General features: G+C 45.8%; 1 protein-coding gene across 4 annotated transcripts in view; it reads left to right on the top strand.

Moving 5' to 3' along the window:
- Positions 1 to 23,179, top strand: part of LOC138216047 (telomerase protein component 1-like) — a 52,955-nt gene that overhangs the window by 14,861 nt on the left and 14,915 nt on the right. For 3 of the 4 annotated variants that reach the window (XM_069188617.1, XM_069188619.1, XM_069188618.1), the window contains exons 13-37: positions 129 to 336; positions 2,897 to 3,049; positions 3,821 to 3,895; positions 4,507 to 4,628; positions 6,543 to 6,617; positions 8,315 to 8,389; positions 9,866 to 10,012; positions 11,530 to 11,706; positions 12,005 to 12,125; positions 12,289 to 12,410; positions 12,849 to 12,962; positions 13,287 to 13,404; positions 14,758 to 14,943; positions 15,307 to 15,491; positions 15,643 to 15,793; positions 16,415 to 16,594; positions 17,259 to 17,351; positions 18,126 to 18,258; positions 18,783 to 18,942; positions 19,040 to 19,173; positions 19,738 to 19,826; positions 20,569 to 20,683; positions 21,215 to 21,464; positions 22,292 to 22,412; positions 22,848 to 22,972. In XM_069188617.1, coding sequence (XP_069044718.1) covers positions 129 to 336; positions 2,897 to 3,049; positions 3,821 to 3,895; positions 4,507 to 4,628; positions 6,543 to 6,617; positions 8,315 to 8,389; positions 9,866 to 10,012; positions 11,530 to 11,706; positions 12,005 to 12,125; positions 12,289 to 12,410; positions 12,849 to 12,962; positions 13,287 to 13,404; positions 14,758 to 14,943; positions 15,307 to 15,491; positions 15,643 to 15,793; positions 16,415 to 16,594; positions 17,259 to 17,351; positions 18,126 to 18,258; positions 18,783 to 18,942; positions 19,040 to 19,173; positions 19,738 to 19,826; positions 20,569 to 20,683; positions 21,215 to 21,464; positions 22,292 to 22,412; positions 22,848 to 22,972 — 3,429 coding nt within the window. The remainder of the gene's footprint in view (positions 1 to 128; positions 337 to 2,896; positions 3,050 to 3,820; positions 3,896 to 4,506; positions 4,629 to 6,542; positions 6,618 to 8,314; positions 8,390 to 9,865; positions 10,013 to 11,529; positions 11,707 to 12,004; positions 12,126 to 12,288; positions 12,411 to 12,848; positions 12,963 to 13,286; positions 13,405 to 14,757; positions 14,944 to 15,306; positions 15,492 to 15,642; positions 15,794 to 16,414; positions 16,595 to 17,258; positions 17,352 to 18,125; positions 18,259 to 18,782; positions 18,943 to 19,039; positions 19,174 to 19,737; positions 19,827 to 20,568; positions 20,684 to 21,214; positions 21,465 to 22,291; positions 22,413 to 22,847; positions 22,973 to 23,179) is intronic. The other variant, XM_069188620.1, reaches the window with a different exon arrangement.

Consider the following 23,179-nt stretch of genomic DNA (forward strand, 5'->3'; position numbering starts at 1 on the left):
AGGTCACACAAATTCTGTTAAGAGTCTGTTCAGCCTGCAGAACAGAAAATTCTGTACAGGCACAAATCAATGCAATCTCTGTTTGTTTTCATCTCCTTTTTTTTCCCTCTCTCTGCCTTTCGCTCCAGTCAGAGGAAGTACAGTAACCAACTCCTGGGTAGATACCGAGAGGCCCTGGAAAAGGCTATCCAGATTTCCTGCAAGCACAACATTCCTCCGCTACCCGGGAGAACGCTCATTGTGTTTCGAGCGGAACATACAATGCATCGTCCCTGCAAGGGATCAGAGGATATCTGCTGCCCTTTCAGCTCGGAGGAGGAGAAACTGACCCCTACGGTAAAGCAGGCTGGCGCAGGCATCATTGATTAGAGCAGATGTTTTCTGCCTCATCCTCTAGAGGGGAGTGTTTTCGGGGGGCCTCCTGTGTGGTTCAGCCAGTCAAAACAGTTGTCTGAGTGGAAGGCAGGGCTCTGTAAGCGCAGGTTCAAGCCTGCGTCGTGTCACTAGTCATGACGATGACCAGGATTCCCCGTGCCCATCATTGTACTACCAAGGGAAGAGGGCAATAGTTTGACCAGGGCTTCTTGTCTCTCTGTGACATCGAGACCCTTACGGCCTCCTAGGCGCAGGAGTGAGGTGCTACCAGGGGAGGAATGACGTGATTCTCTTGCACTGGCTCTGAGGCTCCAAACCTTCAGTTCAGGGCTGTGGCTCCTTTGACATGTGGCTCTTAAGCGGGCGGGTCGGTCTTCTCCATTCTGCCCTGTGTGTGGTTACACGGTTCGTAGACTCTTGATCTGGGGTGTAAAAACACACAAGTGACTCGTCCAAACTGAGTGCAGGACAAAGGCAAAGTCCATTCCCGAGTGCTGGGGAGCACCAGGCCAGAGCTCATCCTCATCCTTACTGTATCATTGATTGCACTGACATGTGACTTCGTTCCTGGATGAGAAATGGGTCTGTAGGAGGGGCTATTCCTAGCAATGCTGATTTTTATTTATTATTTATTTTATATAGGGCCTTTAAAGGTGGCTTCTCAAAGTGCTTTACAGGATGACAACAACAATAAATTAGAAGAATACATAAGATAACACACAATTACAATATATAGAGGAGACCGTGGATGGTGGTACTATGAAAAGCAGAGGGGTTAAGAATGGAACCAGTTAAGTAAAGGCTTTTCTAAAGAAGAGGGTTTTGAGTCTGGATTTGAAGGAGTTTAGAGAAGGTGACTCCCCGATATCCTTGGGCAGAGAGTTCCAGAGCTTGGGGGCATAACAGGAGAAGGCCCTGTCACCCCCAGAGTGTAGACTGGCTTGGTGTACAGACAGGAGACCAGAATTAGAAGAGTGAAGGTTGGGAGGTGGGGAGTAGGACGACAGTAGCCCAGACAGGTACTGAGGTGCCAAGCCATGCAGAGCCTTATAGGTGAGCATGAGGATTTTAAAGTCTACACGGAATTTGACCGGAAGCCAGTGCAAGGACTCCAGGATAGGAGTAATGTGATCATTTGCAGTTGACCTGGTCAAGATTCTGGCTGCTGAATTTTGGACAGAGTGCAGTTTGTTCAAAGTAGATTTAGATACCCCAGCGAGTAGAGCATTATAGTAGTCAGTTTGAGAGAACACAAATGTGTTGATCAGCTTTTCAGCCACAGTTAGTGATAGCATAGGGCGTAGTCTAGCGATATTTCTGAGGTGAAAAAAATGTTTTGACAGTATGCTGCACATGTGGGTCGAATGTTAAGCCAGAATCGAATATAACCCCAAGGTTTTTCAATTCTGATTGTAGCTCAAGTACAGAACCATCTACAGATAGGGTTACAGGACTGGCTTTACGAAGTTGATGGGGGGTGCCAGTAAGCATGATTTCAGTCTTGTTGCAGTTAAGATGAAGGAAGTTTTGAGTCATCCAAATTTTTGTCAGAGATGCAATTAGATAGAATAGAGACAGCCACATCAGTGTCAGGTTTGGTATGGATGTATATTTGAGTATCGTCAGCGTAGAAATGAAAGCTGAGGCCATGTGATCTTAACAGCTGACCAAGTGGAAACATGTAAATGCTGGAGAGCAAGGGGCCCAGTATTGAGCCCTGAGGAACACCAGACCTAACAAGACCAATTTTAGACCTGTACCCTTTAAGAGAGACAAGGTGACAGCGATCAGTGAGGTAAGATTTAAACCATTTGAGAGCAGTGTCAGATACTCCAACCACAGTCTAAAGATGAGAAAGTAAGATGTCATGGTCAACAGTATAGCGTATACTGTTGTATAGCATTCTGTGTATAAAGGAGCACACTACTATCAATGCATGTGACTAGATAAAGCAAGATCGTGAATAATTCCCGACTGCCAGGGCTGATGCAATAGTTTATTTTGTATTAAAACGGCAATCTACTCATTGCCTGCAACATGTTGCCTATTAAAGCAGAGAAGAAGGAGTTCCCCTTCAACTTTCTGCAAAAATACTTTTGATCTCACAGTTTTTGCCCAATATTGTACCTCACATGGTGGCAGATAAAAATAAGACAAGAACATCATAAAACAATAAAGACTAAATTCCTCTTTCCCATAAATGTATCCTCCTCTGTCAGGTAGTACTCAAAGATGAACCATATTGTATATGCCACACATTTCTCCATTAGCCTCGCACTGTGCAACAGGTAGTTACTGTACATGCAGCCTGAATGCAGGAGGACAAACTTAAATGGACTTCTGCCCACCTGTTCAGTTTTGAAAATCACAGTGGTCTCGTGAACTGGAAAAACAGGTGGCTCGGTGTGACATTCTGGAATTGTCAGGTGAATTTGCTTTGCGAGTTCCTGGGGGTCAACAGGTCCTCGGATCTTGAAGTCGGTGTGGCTTTGATTCTTTTGATTCCTTCTGCTCTCTACAGGTCAAGGAGGTAGCAGCTTTGCTGGGGCTGATGATCGCCAGTTCCTGTGAGCACGCTCAGATGGTCCTCCTGTCGTACGGAAAGTGCAAGGCAGTGGAGCTGCAGGCTGACTCGTTATTGGACAACATCAAGAATGTGATGCAGCAAATAGAGGTGAGGGAGCCTCCTGATTGGTTAATGTCAGAAACGGTAAAATACATTGGCCTTGATGAGATTATGATAAACCACATATCCATTAAGATGATTTGCTGCAGGACAAATATTTTCCAAAACTCCATTTAATGTTAAAGTCCATAATATCCGTATTTCTTTTCCTTAATAGGTGTGGCATCTACATGAAAAGGCATACGCCGATCACAAAGTTTGTAATAGAATATTATAAATACTATAATAATGCTAATATTAAAGACTGTTGTAAACACACTTACACACACAGAGTAGTGCACCCAAATTGTGATGCACACATGAGGGTCATTAGATTTCTTATAGGAGGCAAACAGTTCTCAACACAAAGACATTGACTTCTCTTTTTTTGCTACAGCAGTTGTAATATTCAGATAATATTGAAGGCAATTCCTGAAATCAGAAGAAAAACAGACCTTGAATGACCTGAATCAGTCTGTAGCTTCTCTTGGTTCTGAGAAATGATTACATGAAGACTTTTCCTGATAGCTCTTTTTTTGTAAAGCAGGCATAGTTTTCAAAAAGATCATTTGCATGCCCAAGTAGCAGATTGTTTTCGTCTGCTACTTTTATATCTGCAAATTAAGTTATAGTATAACTTCTATTGTGCTGGAAATAGATGTATGCAGTTTTATCTTGTAGTGGCTTATTGCTCTTAATGGAGATTTATGACTATAAAAATGTGGACTTGGGATTTTTTTTCCCTTTGTTTTATATTCCCCATTTTTGTCTTGTCAACAGAAATTTGTTGAAGATTCCGATAATGATCCATCCTTCTATGAATATTTCGCTGGCTACATAGACCAAAAAGTTAAGGTAAGCTAATTGTCACATCGGAGCCCTCTGTGTTTCACCCTGCCTCTCGCCTGTCTCCATCGTTCCCAATCAGCGGTGTTCCTCAAGGCGTCCGCATTCGTTGCAAACCAGAAGATCGTTTGACGCCTCTTCGTGTTGGAGCGAAAGCCTTGTGATAACTCTACGCAGTCTCTGTGGTTAAAAAAAATGGCATTGCTGTCTCCCTAGCTACAGCAAAAACACAGCATTTCTTATGAGTGCATTAGTGTAAATAATGAAGTCATGGTCTATCCATTGCGCTCATTCCTAGATGTTAAAAGACCAATAATAAGTTTATTACACTCTTTATTTTGTTTTCCTTTAAGAAGAAAGACTTTAGAATTTAACCTGTCCACATCTGTTGTAAGACAGACTGTTGAAAATGAGTCTTAAAAATCGTTTAAAAGCACTAAGCAAACTTTTTTTCATGTCTCCTCAATACGTGTAGCTGCACATTTAAAGAATGTTTTTTCCTGGAACGCAGATATTTAATATAAAGATCCTGTGGAACGTTACAGTGCTTGTAACTTGTCAGCCCTGTAGGTTGTGGATTTTACTATTACAAATCACTCCGGAGATCTTTTGATTTGCAGTTGGACACAGTCATATTTCTGGAGGCGCCGACATTTGAGAGAGAGGTAATCCATTCCCTCCATCGGTACAAGAAAGAGGTGAATTCTGAAGCTCTGGTTGTTAAAGTCTTCCTTAGCGAGAGGTAAGAACAGGTGCAAAAGTTTCTTACTTTTTTTTAAACCAAGCGTGGCCTTCACACGCCGAAGCAAAGACTTTCCCATCCCGGATGCGTCATTTCCGCAATAAGAAAAATGCGAGTCCTTATTCGATTTTCATGAAAAAAAAAACGAGCTGGTGAATTTTAGTGTGCTATAAAAATCCTACGATTTCCATCCATACATTTTCTAACCAGTTTATCCAATTCACGTTCATGGGGGAGCCAGACCCTATCCCGACAAGGAAAGGTCACAAGGCAGGGTACATCCCGGGTGGGACACCAGTCCTTGGCAGGGCAAACGCACAGACACACTCCTGCCAGGACCCGTTTCCTAGATGACCACCATGCAAACTCCGCACAGACAGCACCCCAGACCTGGAATTGAACCCAGGGCCCCTGCGCTGTGAATCAGCTATGCGGACCGCTGTGCCACCCATTACCACGATTTATGATGCTATAATAGTTTTCAGAGTCAACATCACAATTACCCATGGTCATAAATTTCATTGATTGACTTTAGATGTGTTACGTGATTTACAGTCACTCTCGGCATTATTTGCTTTAAATAAATGTTGACGGTCATCAGTGTATCATTGCTACATGAGAATGGCCAGGAACACTGGGACTATAATGAACAGGATACACTATGCAAATATTGTAAAACGATCCGTCCCAGCCCCAAGATAAACTGGCGGTGAGTTCAAGGTAGTGTCAGTGGGACCTGGTGTCCTCTTTTCTCCTAGGCATGGTCTCTGCACATTTGCCCTTCTCAGTAATCAGAGTCCCAGGATTCCCTGATCACCTACTGCTCAAGCCCTGGTAATGTCGATGCTTAGATCCTCTTGAAACTAAGCCCCAGGGCATGTGCAATTTGGGCTCGGCATTAGCACGGTGTGGGTATGTTCCAGCAGCCAGCCAAAAAAACAGTCCTTTGTTACGCTGGTATGATGTAGGGCACCAAGAGACAAACACAGACCCACTCACCACCAGGGCAAATTCCCATCCGCCACTTGACCTACCCACATGTCTTTGGACTGTGGGAGGAAACCGGAGCGCCCAGAAGAAACCCACATGAACACATGGAAGACATGCAAATTCCACATAGGAGGCCGCTCCGGTTCAGAACAGAGCTCTGCTGATCATCTCAGCGCTGCGCCACTGAGCCGCCCACATTATTAATGCTAATAAAATGTTGTGCTCTGCAGAACTATATAAATGCCCTCTATGGTTTATTATGGTTAAAGGTAGAGTGAAATCTTGAAAAATGGAATTAGAGCAACACAGCTAATCTTCTGATGTGCGCACAGGGGCTGCCTGTTGGGATGAGCTGTATAAATGAGGGGGGGTGTCTCCCTGCTAAAAGTGAGAAACATTCGTGGAGTGGTGCGGCTGTGAACATCTCCCCAGATTTTTTTTTTTGCACACTCGCCCTTCTCAGTAATCAGAGTCCCAGGATTCCCTGATCCACATGGGAGGCCGCTCCGGTTCAGAACAGCTCTCTGCTGATCATCTCACCGAGCCACCTGTATTAATAATGCTTATAAAATTTTGTGCTCTGCAGAACTATATAAATGCCTTCTTTGGTTTATTATGGTTAAAGGTCAATGGTTTGCCTCAAAGTAGAGTGAAATCTTGAATAATGGAATTAGAGCAACACAGCGAAGCAAAGCGTGTACTGAGCTGCAGTGCAAATTTACTGTGTTGTACGGAGGGCAGTGAGCAGAGCCTGCAAACTGGTTCTAATCTTCACTGGCAGCCAGTGCAGTGACGTGCACACAGGGGTTGCCTGTTGGGATGAGCTGTATAAATGAGGAGGGGGTGTCTCCCTGCTAAAAGTGAGAAACATTCGTGGAGTGGTGCGGCTGTGAACATCTCCCCAGATTTTGCTTTCTCTCTCAGGGAGAAAAAAGAAATAAATCCGAAAACGGAGAAGAATTACCTGCTGCTGTATGGGTTCAGCGAACAGATTCTGAAGTAAGTGAAGCTGCAACGCTACATTATGGTTGGAGTACCTGTTCCAGTCAGTCAGGGAATGCAAAGTCACTCATGCCCTGGACCTTTCTCTCTCTGTGTCGCTCTCCAATGTGACCAAACCGCATTTCTCTTTAACCGTTTGAATACCACAGCAAAGCAGAGGATAGAGGGACATTCCCTTGAGTAACGCTGATATCAGCATTGCTCAAATTAAAAACATGCTGGGCTTATCCATACCTGCCTATCGAAACCTTTCCTTCTTCCTCTTTTGAGCCCTTGACAGTTCCCACCCTTTTCTTACCTACCTTTCTGCTTCTGTCTCGCCCTCTTCGGGTTGCAGAGCCCTGTTGACTTAAGCGCTGTTTTTCAGGAAACTGCCCCACCCTCTGTTGTACTAGCAGGTGTGTGAGCGGCTGGGCTTTGGCCAATCCTACGATTTCCATCCATACATTTTCTAACCAGTTTATCCAAATCACGTTCATGGGGGAGCCAGACCCTATCCCCACAAGGAAAGGTCACAAGGCAGGGTACATCCCGGGTGGGACACCAGTCCTTGGCAGGGCAAACGCACAGACACACTCCTGCCAGGACCCGTTTCCTAGATGACCACCATGCAAACTCCGCACAGACAGCACCCCAGACCTGGAATTGAACCCGGGGCCCCTGAGATGTGAATCAGCTATGCAGACCGTTGTGCCACCCATTACCACGATTTGTGATGCTATAATAGTTTTCAGAGTCAACATCACAATTACCCATGGTCATAAATTTCATTGATTGACTTTAGATGTGTTACGTGATTTACAGTCACTCTCGGCATTATTTGCTTTAAATAAATGTTGACGGTCATCAGTGTATCATTGCTACATGAGAATGGCCAGGAACACTGGGACTATAATGAACAGGATACACTATGCAAATATTGTAAAACGATCCGTCCCAGCCCCAAGATAAACTGGCGGTGAGTTCAAGGTAGTGTCAGTGGGACCTGGTGTCCTCTTTTCTCCTAGGCATGGTCTCTGCACATTTGCCCTTCTCAGTAATCAGAGTCCCAGGATTCCCTGATCACCTACTGCTCAAGCCCTGGTAATGTCGATGCTTAGATCCCCTTGAAACTAAGCCCCAGGGCATGTGCAATTTGGGCTCCGCATTAGCACGGTGTGGGTATGTTCCAGCAGCCAGCCAAAAAAACAGTCCTTTGTTACGCTGGTATGATGTAGGGCACCAAGAGACAAACACAGACCAATTTTCCCATCCGCCACTTGACCTACCCACATGTCTTTGGACTGTGGGAGGAAACCGGAGCGCCCAGAGGAAACCCACATGAACACATGGAAGACATGCAAATTCCACATGGGAGGCCGCTCCGGTTCAGAACAGAGCTCTGCTGATCATCTCAGCGCTGCGCCACCGAGCCGCCCGCATTATTAATGCTAATAAAATGTTGTGCTCTGCAGAACTATATAAATGCCCTCTATGGTTTATTATGGTTAAAGGTCAATGGTTTGCCTCAAAGTAGAGTGAAATCTTGAAAAATGGAATTAGAGCAACACAGCTAATCTTCTGATGTGCGCACAGGGGTTGCCTGTTGGGATGAGCTGTATAAATGAGGGGGGGTGTCTCCCTGCTAAAAGTGAGAAACATTCGTGGAGTGGTGCGGCTGTGAACATCTCCCCAGATTTTGCTTTCTCTCTCAGGCAGAAAAAAGAAATAAAACCGAAAACGGAGAAGAATTGCGTGCTGCTGTATGGGTTCAGCGAACAGATTCTGAAGTAAGTGAAGCTGCGACGCTACATTATGGTTGGAGTACCTGTTCCAGTCAGTCAGGGAATGCAAAGTCACTGATGCCCTGGACCTTTCTCTCTTTGTGTCGCTCTCCAATGTGACCAAACCGCATTTCTCTTTAACCGTTTGAATACCACAGCAAAGCAGAGGATAGAGGGACATTCCCTTGAGTAACGCTGATATCAGCATTACTAAAATTAAAAACATGCTGGGCTTATCCATACCTGCCTATCGAAACCTTTCCTTCTTCCTCTTTTGAGCCCTTGACAGTTCCCACCCTTCTTTTCTACGTATCTTTCTGCTTCTGTCTCGCCCTCTTCGGGTTGCAGAGCCCTGTTGACTTAAGCGCTGTTTTTCAGGAATCTGCCCCACCTACTAGCAGGTGTGTGAGCGGCTGGGCTTTGGCCTTTTTTTAAGGACCCAGCAGGAGCTGATTTCATGCTGAAAATGAGAAAAGAAAAAAGCCCGAAATGTTTCAGCTACGGGTTCCTTTTCAAGGGCACATACTCTCACTACCAGAGCTTCACCTCCTTCTCATTACCAGCAAAGGGGTGGAGGTTTCAGATATCTGTTCTTCTCAGGCTATCTATTAATACCATTAATATTTTTAATATGAATAACTCCTTAACGTAACGTGTAAGCTGAGGATGGCTCATCGTTCTGCTGGCCTCCGTGCCCATAGGCGGCCAACACCTTTCTGTGGCTTACAGCTGTGCTTCTTGCGATGGCACGTCCTTCACTTTGTCATGTGTTTCCCATAGAAAAGGTGGGGAAGGTTAGTGAACCTCTGCTCTTAATCAGTGCTTTATGCTGCCTTATATTTCCTTGCCTGTATGTCATTCAGATAGGAGCAGGCACTGTCACTTAACTGGCAAGTGGAACAGAAGTCAGAAAGAAAGCTCCCACGACCCTCTGTGTGCATAAATGCCTTTTACAAGCCAGATTAACCCTTATCACGTCATGAAGCTTTGGTAAGAGGTGTCCGTAAAAATGGTATCCATTTTATTATTTCGAATTTGATGATCGCGTAAACATTTGCCGTCACTGCCTAGACAATGCAATGGGAAAATATGTCTAGATAAGAGGTACCGGGAGCAGTCCTGTGCTTGAATGATCCATGACGGGTGAAAACCATTGAAAAACATTAGTCTTGAAAAGTGAAGACTATGAAGGAACCTGGTTCAAATATTCAAAATCCTTAAAGGCACTGACAAAGCCAACTCAGTGGGTTTCTACAGAATCAGCAGTGAATCGCAAATCAGAGGACGAAGGTAGAAATAGGAGGCGCACCTTGACCCAAAGGGTGGCGGGAGTGTACATTTAGACATCCAGTGATTACCAATTGAAATGGAGCTGCTGGTTCTTCTAAAAAAAAAAAACAGCAAACCCCTCAAAACAAGTGAGACGTGAGATGGTCGTCTTAATTTCCTCTGGCTCATTCAGTCTGCTTTTTCGTGTTGCAGGTTCATCGCTGAAAGAGGGTCTTCCAGGCTGCTGGATCATGTGGAGCAAATTGACAGGCTATACCGCATCCCTCCAGAAGATGGTGCCAAAGAGCAGATGGCAAGAGTCACCGATATCTGCCCGTTGCTACCCACTCCAGCAGTAAGGTACAGCGCATCGCATGTATTTCTATTATAAATTAAAAGCTTCCTAAAGACCTAGGCAGTCCAAGCCTCTGCCTGCTGTATGCGTCTTCCTATTTTCATACAACCTGAGATAAGTCACTGAATAAAGATGAAAAGCCCAGGTGAACTAACCTGTAGGATTGATCATTACCACATCCTGTGAATTATGAACTTAATGTGAACTTCATTAAAAAAAGTTTGCATAAGTAATCAAAGGATTTCAGCCAGGTCTGTCACATCACCCTCAGAAATGCAGGACAGTTATCGTCGGTGTCTGCAGAAATGGTCAAGAAAGCAAGCACTCGCTCTAATTTGCTTTATGACTCGTTGTTCATCATTATGCCATGTTTTCCTTACGTGGGTGTAAAAATGTCATGCAGTGTACCAGAATGTGTAAACTAAATGCGTTTTGTAACTGCAGGCAGCACGTAATTGGCAAATGAACAAGAGCAGATGAGACAGAAAAGAGTTGTCTCATAATGAACACCTGCTCTGAAGTCTTCGGCACCTTTTGGAGCGGGACAGCTCCTTTAAACAATGTTGTAGCAACACTCAAGTGGCACAATCAGTCTTTCATGGGATTGGAGATGTGATGCAGTTTAGCACCACTGGAACATTGGACAGCTCCTGTCTGCTATGGATGTAGACAAAGTGGAACATGGGACAGCTCCACTATGTTATTAAAGCGAAGTCAGTCTCTTAACCTGGTAGAGTATGGCAAAATGTCTGTCTGCCATTTTGGACTTTGTACAGTGTATGGTCAACATACAGTAGTTTTGCCTCTGGCCAGTTTGTCCGTCGTAAATATTGCTCTCAATTCAAATCCAAGCAGCTTTCTTGATACAAGACACAGAGCCATTGACTTCAGACGACCCCATGAAAACAGAACAATCAAGGGAATAAATCGTGATTTACTTCATTATCAAAGGATGAGGGCTCTGTTTGAGGCCACTCCTGCTCCTGTAGGGCCAAAGCAAAAAAAACTCTTGCAGGTCTTCATTAAATCATCACTCTGGACAGATGTGGAACAGATGCATTTTGTAATCAGTTTATTAAGTTTCGTGCTTCTGTGAAGTTAGGGATGGCTGGCTGTGATCTTTGAAAGCTGTAGGTTGTTGGTGTGTTCTTTCAGTAGAGCGTTTGAAGGTGGTCCGTACAACTGGCAGGGCTCAGAATGGGCCACAACTACTCTAGTCTGTACCAGGGTATACTGGGAAGGGTGAGGAAGATCTCTCGCACGCACTGCTGCTGTTAATGTGCCTGCTGCTTGAAAGAGTCCTCTTCAGTTTCAAATGAGATATTGACTTACTGGGTTAATTAAAGGTTTACTGTCATGCAAACACATATGAAATGCAAGAAGCTAAGGAAGGTCACTTTGCCTCTTTGTCTTATTTACAAATTCAGGCCCGAGGGACATTGCAGCTTCCCGTCGTAAGATAGGCTGTTTTCAGGCAATCTGTAATAGGCCACCCCTCTTTCTTGCATCATTGCTCCCCTAGGTGGCGCAATGTGCGGGTCTTCATATCCTCCACCTTCCGAGACATGCACGGGGAGAGAGACGTCCTGGTGCGCCTGATCTTCCCCGAGCTGCGGCGACGCGCTGCCCTGTACTGCCTCTCTGTGCAGGAGGTGGAACTGCGCTGGGGAGTGACGGAGGAAGAGTCCAGCAGGCAAAGGTGTGTGTGTGTGTGAGTGAGTGAGTGAGATCGAGAGCTCAGGGGGGGGAGAGGATTTGGGATAGGCAACCAAGGATGAGAGAGAATAGGAGAGAACTGAAGGTTAAGGAGAAGTACTGGGATGAAGGAAGCGCTTATAAATTGGGGAGAAGGAGCAGAGATAATGCAATACAGAAACTAGAGAGGGTGGAATAAGGCACAGGTAAGAAAGATATCACAGCTAGCCCTTCTTTGCTCTTTTTGGTCCTTTTTCCTTCTCCCTCTTATTTTTTTACTCTGCTTCTTCCTGGTCTGTCAGGATGGTGGAGATGTGTCTGTCGGAGGTGTGCCGCAGCCAGCTGTTCGTGGGGATTTTGGGAGAGAGGTATGGACTGGTTCCCACAGAGATCTCCATTTCAGACCAGCCTCAGTTTGACTGGGTAAGACCTCCCTCCAGATGGAACACTTCCCACCTCGTTCCTAAGCGCTAAAATTGACAAGGTCTGAAGATCATACTTTTATATTTTCGCCACTGGTCATTCTGTCTCTGGGCGTTACTGATTAGCCAGTGTCTCGGCGTGTGTATGTCTGTGCTCTTCTCAGCTCAAGACTGTCCCCCCCGGCTTGTCAGTGACGGAACTTGAGATCCGTCAGTTTGAGTCCCTGCACCCAGACTCTGCCAAGGACCGCACGTTCTTCTACCTGCGAACACCAGAACTGATCAGGTAGGGAGCAAGGAACTGGTGGGGCGCGGGGCAGGAAACTGGTCGGGCACAGTGAAACAAACTGGTCAGGTGTAGGGCAAGGAACTGGTGGGGCACAGAGAAACAAACTGGTGGGGCGTGGGACAAGGAATTGGTCGGGTACAGAGAAGCAGATTGGTCAGGCACAGATAAAAGCTAAAGACAGCAGGATCAAATTAAAAAAGAGGAAGAAAGAGGGTGATGCTGAGGCAAATAAAGTGAGGCAGTGGAGGAAGGAATTACATTAATAGAGCACAAGACCGTGAAAGGGAGATCAATAGTTTGATGAAGCAGAAAGAGAGATGATAAGGACACCATTATGGACAGGAGAGAAAAGGAGAAAAAATGTGGGTATGCAGAGAGGTGATATTTGGGGTTGTTGACGGACACTGATCTGTGTCTCTGTGTGCAACTGAGCAGGTCTGTGCCTGTGTCCTGGAGGGCAGATTTTGCTGCAGAGTCAGGAGACGCCAAGTCTAAAATGGAAGACCTGAAGTGCCGAGTGCTGCAAAGTGGAGCGAAAACTACGAGGGAGTAGGTTCTTTTTTCTGTATTTTGTAAGATTGTGCTTGTTCTTTTATATATCCACAATGAACTGAAGTACAAAGTTATGAACACACCAGCTTCAACAGGAAATAATAGACTTTTTTTTGGTTCCAAGGTATATTTAGCTGTAATCTATTGTACTGAAAGTCACCTCAACCTTTTCGTTTCATATATTGTTTCAGTAAACAAAATATTTAGCAACACCTCAGCAAGCTAATCCTACAGGACAAGAGTTCAGAGAAATATAGTTGAGTTTGAAATAGACTGTAGATATCTTCATCACATTCCCGTTTTACCTGTGTCGATCTCTAGCTATCCTGCAGAGTGGGGAGGTGTTGCCGATGGGAAGCCATTTGCGAAGGGCCTGGAGACGTTTGGGAAAGCGGTTCTGGAAGACCTCTGGGGGGCGCTGTTGGAGCAGTTTGTGCAAGTTGGTGACACTTCTGTCCAGTCATGTTTGCAAAGCTGATGTTTTATGCAAGTTTTTCTACATGTGTAACATTCCCTGGAGGTAAAAGTTCCAAACCGAAGTCGGTCTGAAACTGAGTATTATATGGCGATGCAGCACGTTGATGTAACTCAAGTTCTGTTTTAGACTGAATGTCTTTTTTTAATTACTGAGATTTGTGACTTGTGACAGGAAGAGTCAAACTGTAAAAAATGTGTATATTTATCTTTTGTTTGGTACAGGATCTTAGTGGTCTAAAAGACATGCAACACTACAGCTCAGAGCAGTTCTTTCCTAGTTATCTTAACTTTGTTAGCTTAGCTCATCACTGTGCTTTCTAGGTTTGGCGCTGGAGGTGTCCAACATAGGTCCTGGAGGGGGCACTGTGCCTGCAGGATTTCATTCCTGCTCAGCTGTAAACTGCCTAAATCATCCCATTATTGTCTTAATTGGACCGATTTTAACAGCCGGAGGTTCTGCTGATTTCAGGAGACCAAGAACACCTGTGGACACAACTCCCCCTCGAGGACTGAGATGAAATGAGATGGACTGGACTCGGGTCAGCTTTATCCTCTTCCTGTAATCCAGGGCTAAACAACATCAGCCCTAGAGGACCAGAAAGTTTCTGGATTTGCTTCCACCTGAGCCCGTAATTACTAGTTGAAGCCATTGTGTATTTAATTGAACACTTTGATGGCTTTCCTTGTTCTTAAGAAGAAGGAGGTTTAAAGAGACCCATCAATCCTGCTGGACTGTGCCTCTTGAGGACTGGAAATGGATTCCTCTGGTCTAGAGCAGTGATTCTCAATCCCAGTAGAGATCTGTAGAACCTTCTGGATAGTGTCTCTTGAGCATTGGAGCTGGGTTCTCCTGGTCTAGAGCTGTGGTTCTCAGTACTGGTCCTGGTAGAGATCTGTAGAACCTTCTGGTTAGTATCTCTTGAGGACTGGAGCTTGGTTCTCCTGGTCTAGAGCTGTAACTCTCAATCTTGGTCCTGGTAGAGACCTGTAGAACTTTCTGGATAGTGTCTCTTGAGGACAGGAGTTGAGTTCTCCTGGTCTAGAGCTGTAATTCTCAATCCTGGTCCTGTTAGAGAGCTGTAGAACTTTCTGGATAGTGTCTCTTGAGGACAGGAGTTGAGTTCTCCTGGTCTAGAGCTGTAATTCTCATTCCTGGTCCTGTTAGAGAGCTGTAGAACTTTCTGGATAGTGTCTCTTGAGGACTGGAGTTGGCCTCCCCTAGTCTAGAGCAGTGCTTCCGAATCCCGTTCTTGTGGGAAACCTCTAGAAGTCAAGCTGAGAGCCCTTTGTCTTCATTTTTGGGTTTTCCACATAGAAAGATGACGATTCAGAGGAGTCGTCTGAGGTCACGGCACAGGAAGTCTACCAGGAAGCCCAGCAGCGACTCTGTCACGGGAGAAAGAAGCTGGTCGCCACGGCAGCAGCCAAAATCCGCGTGATGCAGAAGGGTGGCCTGGTGTTCATCCCTGCGGAACCTGGAGAAGGGAAGACCGTGTTCATGGTAATTAATTAATGACTCACCTGCTAAAAATGTTCTAGTCATTGGCTACATCATCCTCTCCTCTTCACTCTCATTTCAAAAATATTTTCTCAGGTGGTTTTGCATCCTGTTTAACATGATTACCCTTCCTCCTTCTGAATATAGATTTTTTTATTATTTAGGAAATTTGAAATCTCTTAGTTCCCAGTGTCAGCTCGTTGTATCATCCATGTTTAGTGGTATGCTTTTTATGGGAACATTTTATCATTGCTAGCAGTCCATTGCCAGTGATGGAAATAATATAAATGAGTTGTTGCAAAGTTGGGACTGTTCACAAACATCGGATATTTACAAAACTGATATTGTCTCTCTTGACTTCCACAGGCTGCTCTGGCAAATGAGCTGAAGAAACCATCAGACAAATCCCAGAAAACTCCATCCTTTGATGTCATTTCCTACTTTGCTAGTGCCAGCCAATCAGCCGACAGAGTGGAACAGCTCTTGCGTTGCCTTATCCAATGGCTGAAGCAGAGGCTGGGAAAGGAGGTGGAGCTTCCCTCAACCTATAGGTAGGGTGGCCAAAAATCCCTCGGAGGAAGTCTGTGTGCAGCCCGAACTCTTTTCTGCAAAAGCAATTGTGTTCTTTCTGACCTCTCCACATAAGAGAGGCTTTTCAGTCTTGGATTAAATCCAGCTGTTTGGAAATGATCTCTCTTTCAGGGAACTGCTGTCGGATTTCTACTCGCAGCTCGACGCCATCAGTGGTAACCGGCCCAACAAGCCATTGGCCATCTTGATTGACGATGCTGACCGGCTGCAGAATGCTCAAGGCCAGCTGGTCTCCGACTGGATCCCACAGCATCTCCCCCAGGTATGAGGGAAGGGACGGAACTGTATGAAGGAAGCAGGCGGGACCCTTGGATTAATTAATGTGTTTGAGGTTTTTGGCTGTGCTGTATGTATTACACATGGCGCTTATGCAGCAGAGAAGGCATGCATAAGTCTTCTTGGTAATTTTATCATGGCAAATCATTTTCTCACTGAAAGGTAGGAAGCATCTGAATGCAAACTTATGCCAGGAGGTCATGCAGGAGCCCTTGAGTCCAGAAATGGATCAAAATGCAAAATGGGTGATCTTTGTTTTGGTTCAGTTGGAGATTATTGGCAGCTGAACTTTGTTGTTCACTCTCTAACTGAACCAGACTTACTCAATAGCAAATCAAGAACTCCAGTGTGTAGAGGACCTGAATTGCTCTTTGGTACTGTTATTGATTGATGCCGTACTGTGATGCAACACAGCTGTACTGATCTTCATTATCATGCTGCAGATCTCTGCCACAATGCTAGTACACCACTAACCTGCAGTTCTTTCTGCGTGATGGCCTGTTGTTCTGATTGAGTAAATGCATCAAATGAAACAATATGACTAGATTGTACTGTGCTACGCTTCGACTTCTTCAGTCAACCCCAGTTCATTCTCATCCACTTGCAGGGTGTGACCCTGGTGGTGAGTGTCACCTCCAATTCAGCCCTCCAGCAGACCTTGGCCAAGAAGAAATCAGCTATGCCTTTTCCCTTGGGACCACTTAGCCTGCCGGACAGGAAGGAGATTGTCCAGAAAGGGCTGGCCATGTATGGGAAGAAACTGAGCGACTCTGCCTTCAACAACCAGGTAGCAGAAACAACATAAAATGATAAAACCTCTGGGCTCAGTAGCACTCCTTAGCGCCCAGCTTTCCTGGCACTATCTGTGGGTGCTGTGCTATGATCCAGCTTTCTGCTAACAAACAACAGAGCCATTCCAGGGGACGTCACAATTCACCAGCCAGCCATAGCATTTAGTTAGTAATCTTTAAATGAATTTAAGAAAATACTTGTTGTTTTAATTTTGACATAAATTCCCACGTAGTTTTAGGTGAAAAGATTTGCAGTTGTTTCAGAAAGGTGAAGATGTGTTTTAATGCAGAGCCAAGGGCTTCTGGGAGTAAAGACAAGTATCTGAGGCAGTGAACTTCTCAAATTTAAGCTCCTAAAATCCTTACTTCTTTTTCCATTCAGAAATAGAAGAAAGAGCTTGTCAAAGTGTAGATATGTCTGTAGAATCTGTGGATGTCCCCAGTTGAATATGATGCAGATACACCGTTGGCAATTTTCAAAATACAGCAATATTATTTTGAAATCTTCTCCTGAAATGAAACGGACAGCCAGTGGGAGACTTAAAACAGGATCGCTTGTTCTGTCGAAGTTTGTTGTAAGTTACTAGATGCTGTACTTCCCAGTCTCTGGCCCACAAAATGACTTTTTTGAGGTTGAACTGGGTTTGATGTGCGTTGCAGATGCAGACTCTCCTGATGAAGAAAGGCTCTGTCAGTCCCCTGTACCTGAGCCTGGCTTGTGAGGAGCTGAGAGCCTTTGCAGTCTTTGAGAAGGTGAGAGCCTGTCCACTAGAGCAGTGGGTGTCCAAATGTTGGTCCACTGACCCCTGGTGGTCAGCGGCGATACTGAGGAATGTCCATGAAAAAAGAAAAATGTGAAATGAGCCATAGGCAGCACATAGTGGCACACTGGTTAGCATTGCTGTCTTGGAGCACTGGGTTTAAATTCCAGAGATGGGGGTTTATCTGAGTGGAGTTTGTCGGCGTGGGTTTCCTGTGAGTGCTCTGGTTTCCTCCCACAGTCCAAAGACACACTGGTAGGGTAATTGGCTTCTGGAAAAAATGGCCCTGCTGTGAGTGTGTTTGTGTCTGTCTGCACCAGCCATCTCACTGAGCTCCACACTCAAGCATACAGGACTACACAGACAACCAGAGCGATTTGTTGAGTCATTACAGATTTAGTGAGTGTACTATAGTATCTAAAGTGCGGAAACTGCATAAGTGTCCACACACTCATGAACTATGGAACCCACTGCTCTATTATAGTGGAAAATGCCTAAAATTCCCCTGTAAATCACACTTCAAGGATTCTTGGGGATCATAAGGGATATATAAGAGAGAAGAAGAGGCCATGGTACACTGGTAACAGCCTTTGGTCCCGTTAAGTAGAGAAAATACAAATTAGCTTCCTTTTTGGCAACTGAGCAGGATAAAAGGGAACAAGCTTCAGAAAAAGATGGATTGCGGTAAGGTTGTGCCTGCATGAATGTACGGGTGATCTGGGAGCTTGTGTGGCAGTGGAGGTTATGATGATGGTGGTGGTTTCAGATGAAGGAGGCCCTGCAGACCCTGCCCCCATCTCTCGGTGAGCTCGTCCAGCACTCTCTGTCACGACTGCAGCTCCACCATGGCACAGAGGAGCTCTCCCGGGCGCTGGGCGCTCTGACGGTCAGCCGAAACGGTAAGGGAACAGTGAGGCTTGTACACGGGATGAAAGTGTGCAGTCTCAACGTAGAAAGTACTAGGCAGCCATTGTTGTACAGACTGGTGCATTGACAGCTATTGATTAACCCACTGAGACGTACACTAATGGGGGGCACTGTGGAGCAGTGGCCCTGGGTTCAATTCCTGGGGTGCTATCTGTGTGGAGTTTGTGTAGGTTCCATGTTCATGTGGTTTTCCTCCTAGTGTTCCAGTTTTCTCCCACAGTCCAAGACACAGTACAGACTGCTGCTCTGACTGATACACGCAGAGACTTACACTGACATGCAGTGTCTGCCTCACACCCTCACCCACCCTGACTCTTACTGTCACGCTCTGACGAGTGGTTCCTTGCCATCTGAAGAGTACACTCATTAAATGAAAAGCCATTTCCTCTTCTTGGCCGATGGAGGACTAAAGAACAAACGGCTGATGGGTGGATATTGAGACAGGCTTCTGAGCAGTGCTGTGCCTGCAGGTAACGCGGGTAATTTCCCGATTCAGGTTTGAGAGAACGGGATCTGTATGTCATTCTGTGCACCTGTAAGACACTGGCTGAGGAGTGTGAGGACCCAACCTGGCAGGAAGTGATGCAGTTGTCAAGGAATCCCAGGAACCTCGTTCCCATGGCAACCTTCACCCAGCTAGTCTGGACATTGCAAAAGTAAGGAGGTTGGGGGGTGGGGGTGGTCACTTTTCGCTGCGGCTGCTTCACCTTTTTGTCCCTCGATGTGGCTTAACAAGCACTTCCTTTGTTCCAGCATGCTTGGCCAGCCCAGTTCCCAAGGCCCGGACTCTTACCTCTGCCTTACCAAAAGCGACGTAAGGTCAGCTTTTGAGCAGCTGTACCTGCAGAACCAAGATGCAATGAGGAGAGCCCATCTTGTCCTGGCAGGTACAGTGCTCCCTTCTGCAGATGAGATAGTAGCAACGTGCGCATAACTGAGGTCTTCTCTTCTTCCAGAAGGTCATAAAAGAGTCAAGGTGCACTTCCCACACTGACAGTGTAGATAGTGGCACTGACTGTGGAAGTTTCTTGAACTTCCACACTAAAAGAGAATTGATAATAGTGAAGGATTTAGGAATGACACGTTCTCGCTTGGGTGTAAAAAAGTATTTTTTTCTTATTTAAAAGACGTGTATAGGTGCTATTGGTGGGATGTTGAGTGCTGGCTTTGTGTTTGCTGTTCTTGGCCCCCAGAAGGCAGAACGTCAAGCCCCTGGTCTTGCATCTTGTTTCCTTTGTGAGTTTCTGTGCACACAGACCCTTGGGACCAGGCAAATATGAAGGGGTCCCTCGCTCGCATGTACAGTATGCGCTCCAGGCCAAATGAGCCAAATGGAAGTAAGGGTGGAGGGCTCACGGGGCCAAAGGAAGTCAAAATGAAGATGTCCGAAATGGCGGTGACGATCTGGTCCTGCCGGTTATGACCGTGTTCTCTTTCTGTCTGTCTCGAAGGTCACCTGTGGGTGCTGTCGGACCCCAACGGCAGAGATACCTTTGTGAACTGCGACGCGGAGTCCATTGTTCACCTCCCTTTCCACCTGGTACGCACGTTTCACAAAACCTTCGTTCAGGAGGTCAGACCCCTTTAGGTTTCAGTTGGAAGACACCCAGTAAAGAACATCAGATGGCAAGTTGGGGGGGTGGGGGGGCGTTTGACCCGTCTGGCTCATTTAGCTGCTAGTGATCCGAGAACCTCATCCCGCCATGTCCTGAGAACAGCCGGAGTGTCCGTCTTACCCTCTGTGAACAGAAGTGTCTGCTGTTCTCAGGTTCAAATGAACTTCCTCTTAGTTCCCAGTTGTCTCCAGTGGAGTGTGCTTGACTGTCCCTCCCGAAGAGGTCGAGCTGGATCGACTCTGTCAGAAGTGTTGAGTATTAGGAATACGTTTAGCGGTAAAAAGGACCAAAATGCATTTTGACAATGTAATAATAAACTAATATTATAGAAATACACTATAAAATAATATAAAAAACAAGCAGTGTTTGGATATATAGTCCACATTGTTTGTTCAGTGCATCTTACAACATCATAATACATATTTCAGTTATGAGCATTTACTACAGACAAATCCTGTATACGGGTGTTAACATATTTTGGTTCATTTGTTAACATCCAACCTACAAAAGTCCACCTAAAATAAAGGATTCTGATCCTCATAGATCCTTGAATTTGTCATTGTGTTCCTTGATCGCTTATTGATCACGTTGTGTTTTAAGGTGGGGCTGGTGGTTGGGCTGTAGGCCGGTAGCGTAACTCTTCCCTTTTCTGTCCCTCTGTCCCAGGTGAGCGCCGGTCGGCCGGACATCCTGTGCTCCCTGCTCTCCAGCTTCCACTTCCTTCATGCCCACGTGCGGCTGGGACTCCTGTCCCGTCTCCTGGAGGCGTACAGCTTGTACGGTCAGTATGGCATCTCTTTTCTGAACTGCGTGGCCGTTTTCTTCCTCTTCCTCTTTCTCTCGCTTCCCGCTGTACTGCGGCGGAGGAGGAGGTGGGCTACGCTTCCCCTTGGCAGAAGGGGAAGCACGGCCCATTTTTTTATGCTTTTTCCCACTTGCATCCAAAAGTGGGTCAGTTCTTCTTGTAATATATGTTATACAGTTTATGGTTCTAAACTGTTCAAATACATAAGTACCTTAACTCAACGTTTAGAAATGGTTGGAATGAATCAGAGACTTTTACTGGGACTTTAATGTTGCTTTTGTTCAAGTTTTCGTCTGTGATCAGAACTTTAGTACCCAGCTGTGGTAGTATGGCAAGGTATGAGTGTACAAGCTAAAGAATGTGTGTGCTCTGCCAGTTTGGCTGCCCCGTTGTGTTTCCTTTGTACATTTAGTAACAGTTAAAGATCTGCTTCCAAAACTATCTGCACACAACCCGTGTGCTGTGTAGAATGACTGTGAGCGTTTTCTGCCCCTGCTGTCGCCTCAGATTCGTGCGAGGTCTTGGGGAATCCGGTCACCCACAGCCCCCTGGAGACGTGTCGCGCGTTTCTGCGTCACCACGGCCCTGCCCTCTCCCGCTGGCCGGCGCTCTTCCTCCAGCAGGCCCTCAATGAGCCCGAGGGGTCTGCCGCCCACCGGTGGGCCCAGGGAATTGTGGGAAGGGAGAACAGCTCCGTGCCCGGTGTGCGCATCTTAACATGGTTGAACAAGCCACGCGAAATTAAGAAAGAAGCCAGGTAACTTTCCTTGAAAGTTCTTAAATCTTCTCCCGTTCCTTAAATAGAGGACCAATTCCACTTTTCAGTCAAGTCTAAAAAAGCACATCACACCTACCCATTGTTGATGAAAAACTCAGTCTTCACTCAGGTTAGGAGATAGTCAAGCAGAGATCTTTTATTCAGTCAGCTGAAGGGGAGCATAGCAGAGAGTCAGGATTTCCCCTAGAACTCAGTAAATATGCCCACTGGACTATAGTTATCCTTTCCCTTTTATACATTAAATGTAGGTGAGAGTTTAACATATCAAAGGAGCACATAAGGCACAGGACACTCACAGAAGTCTTTCAAACACAACCACAACAGGACAGGAAGATGCCATTTGGCATCACGCAATCTGTTTTATTTCTCTTTGATCAATCACACGGGTATGACAAATCACAGGCTTCGGTTGCAGAAAGACGGTTGTCTTGGGTGCCAACAGAAAACCTCTCCCGCGCATAGTCACTGTCTTGACCCTTCTCAAGAGTTCCTCTCACTCGATCTTCCACACCTTTTGTGAGTGTGGTACAGAATTTTCCGAACGAGCAGCATCAAATGTTTGCGGGGGAAAAAAGAAAGGTTTAACCTATTACTCTTGCACTTTGGGGCAACCCAAACGTAAGCCCCATCGCTTACATAAAAGCTCTTTAGGAAGCCTTTTGGGTTGTAGGGCTCTCGGAAACTAAGATTTCATTTTTAGATCCTGTGGAATTTCTTTATACCGCTTATCACTTGAAGGAAACTCCTCTCTCCCTGGACACTGCCGAGATCAAATACGTGATCGGCCCCACTTTTTGCCTCCCCAGCGACACGCTCATGACGTTTCGCGCTGTGCCAACCTGTATGTGCCTCCACCCGGGGCACAGGCTGGCAGTGGTGGGCACCGGACAGGGGACCCTCCACGTCATCAACACGGAGACTGGGCAGGTATGCCATTTCCATTCCTCTGCTCTTCCTGGGGTTTGCCCAGTGACCCTGGAGGAGGCATTTCTCCTCAGTGTTCTGTGATAGGAAATGTCTGGTGTAGATATGGAACTGGCTTTGATCAGTTTGTTTCTGCCCAGAAATAATTGCCCTTGTGCTGTCCTGGTCTTTGGTGTCCTGAATTAGTTTCAGAAGCCATTTTTGCTGAGCTACCCAGGGAGAATAAGTAGCCCCTAGATGTCTGGGACTAGAGGAGAAGTGTAAAGGGAAAATTTAGGATTTTCTTATTCAGATAATGGATTTGTTGTATGAAAATGCACAAATTAAACTCCTGATTGATCACTGGCACAGGAAGTGAGGTCTCTGGTAATCAACTGTGATATGTCGATTATGTGTTATGGAGTAATTTGACTGTCTTGTGATTGGTCACTGACGCAGGAAGTAAGGTCTCTGGTCAGCAGCTGTGATGGGATCTCAGGCTGTGTGTTCCTACGGGAAGGCTTATTGGGCTCCACCTCCTTCGATGGGCGTCTAGAAGTCTGGGACATCGATAACGGCTGCAGGTATTGGTCATGCAAAAATCACACATGGCGTTACTAACGGTGCTGTAGCCATAGCAATATGTCAAAAAGTTCAGCCCATCCTTTTTCACTGTTTCCATCGACCTGTCATTCTTTCTACAAGACCCTCCAGCTTATAGGGAAAGGTGTGTAAGTAAAGGATAGAATTCAAATATACATTGAAATCTCAACTGCGATTTTTGGTAGAAT

This window comes from Lepisosteus oculatus, chromosome 4 (assembly GCF_040954835.1).
Source record: "Lepisosteus oculatus isolate fLepOcu1 chromosome 4, fLepOcu1.hap2, whole genome shotgun sequence".
Taxonomy (NCBI): Eukaryota; Metazoa; Chordata; class Actinopteri; order Semionotiformes; family Lepisosteidae; genus Lepisosteus; species Lepisosteus oculatus.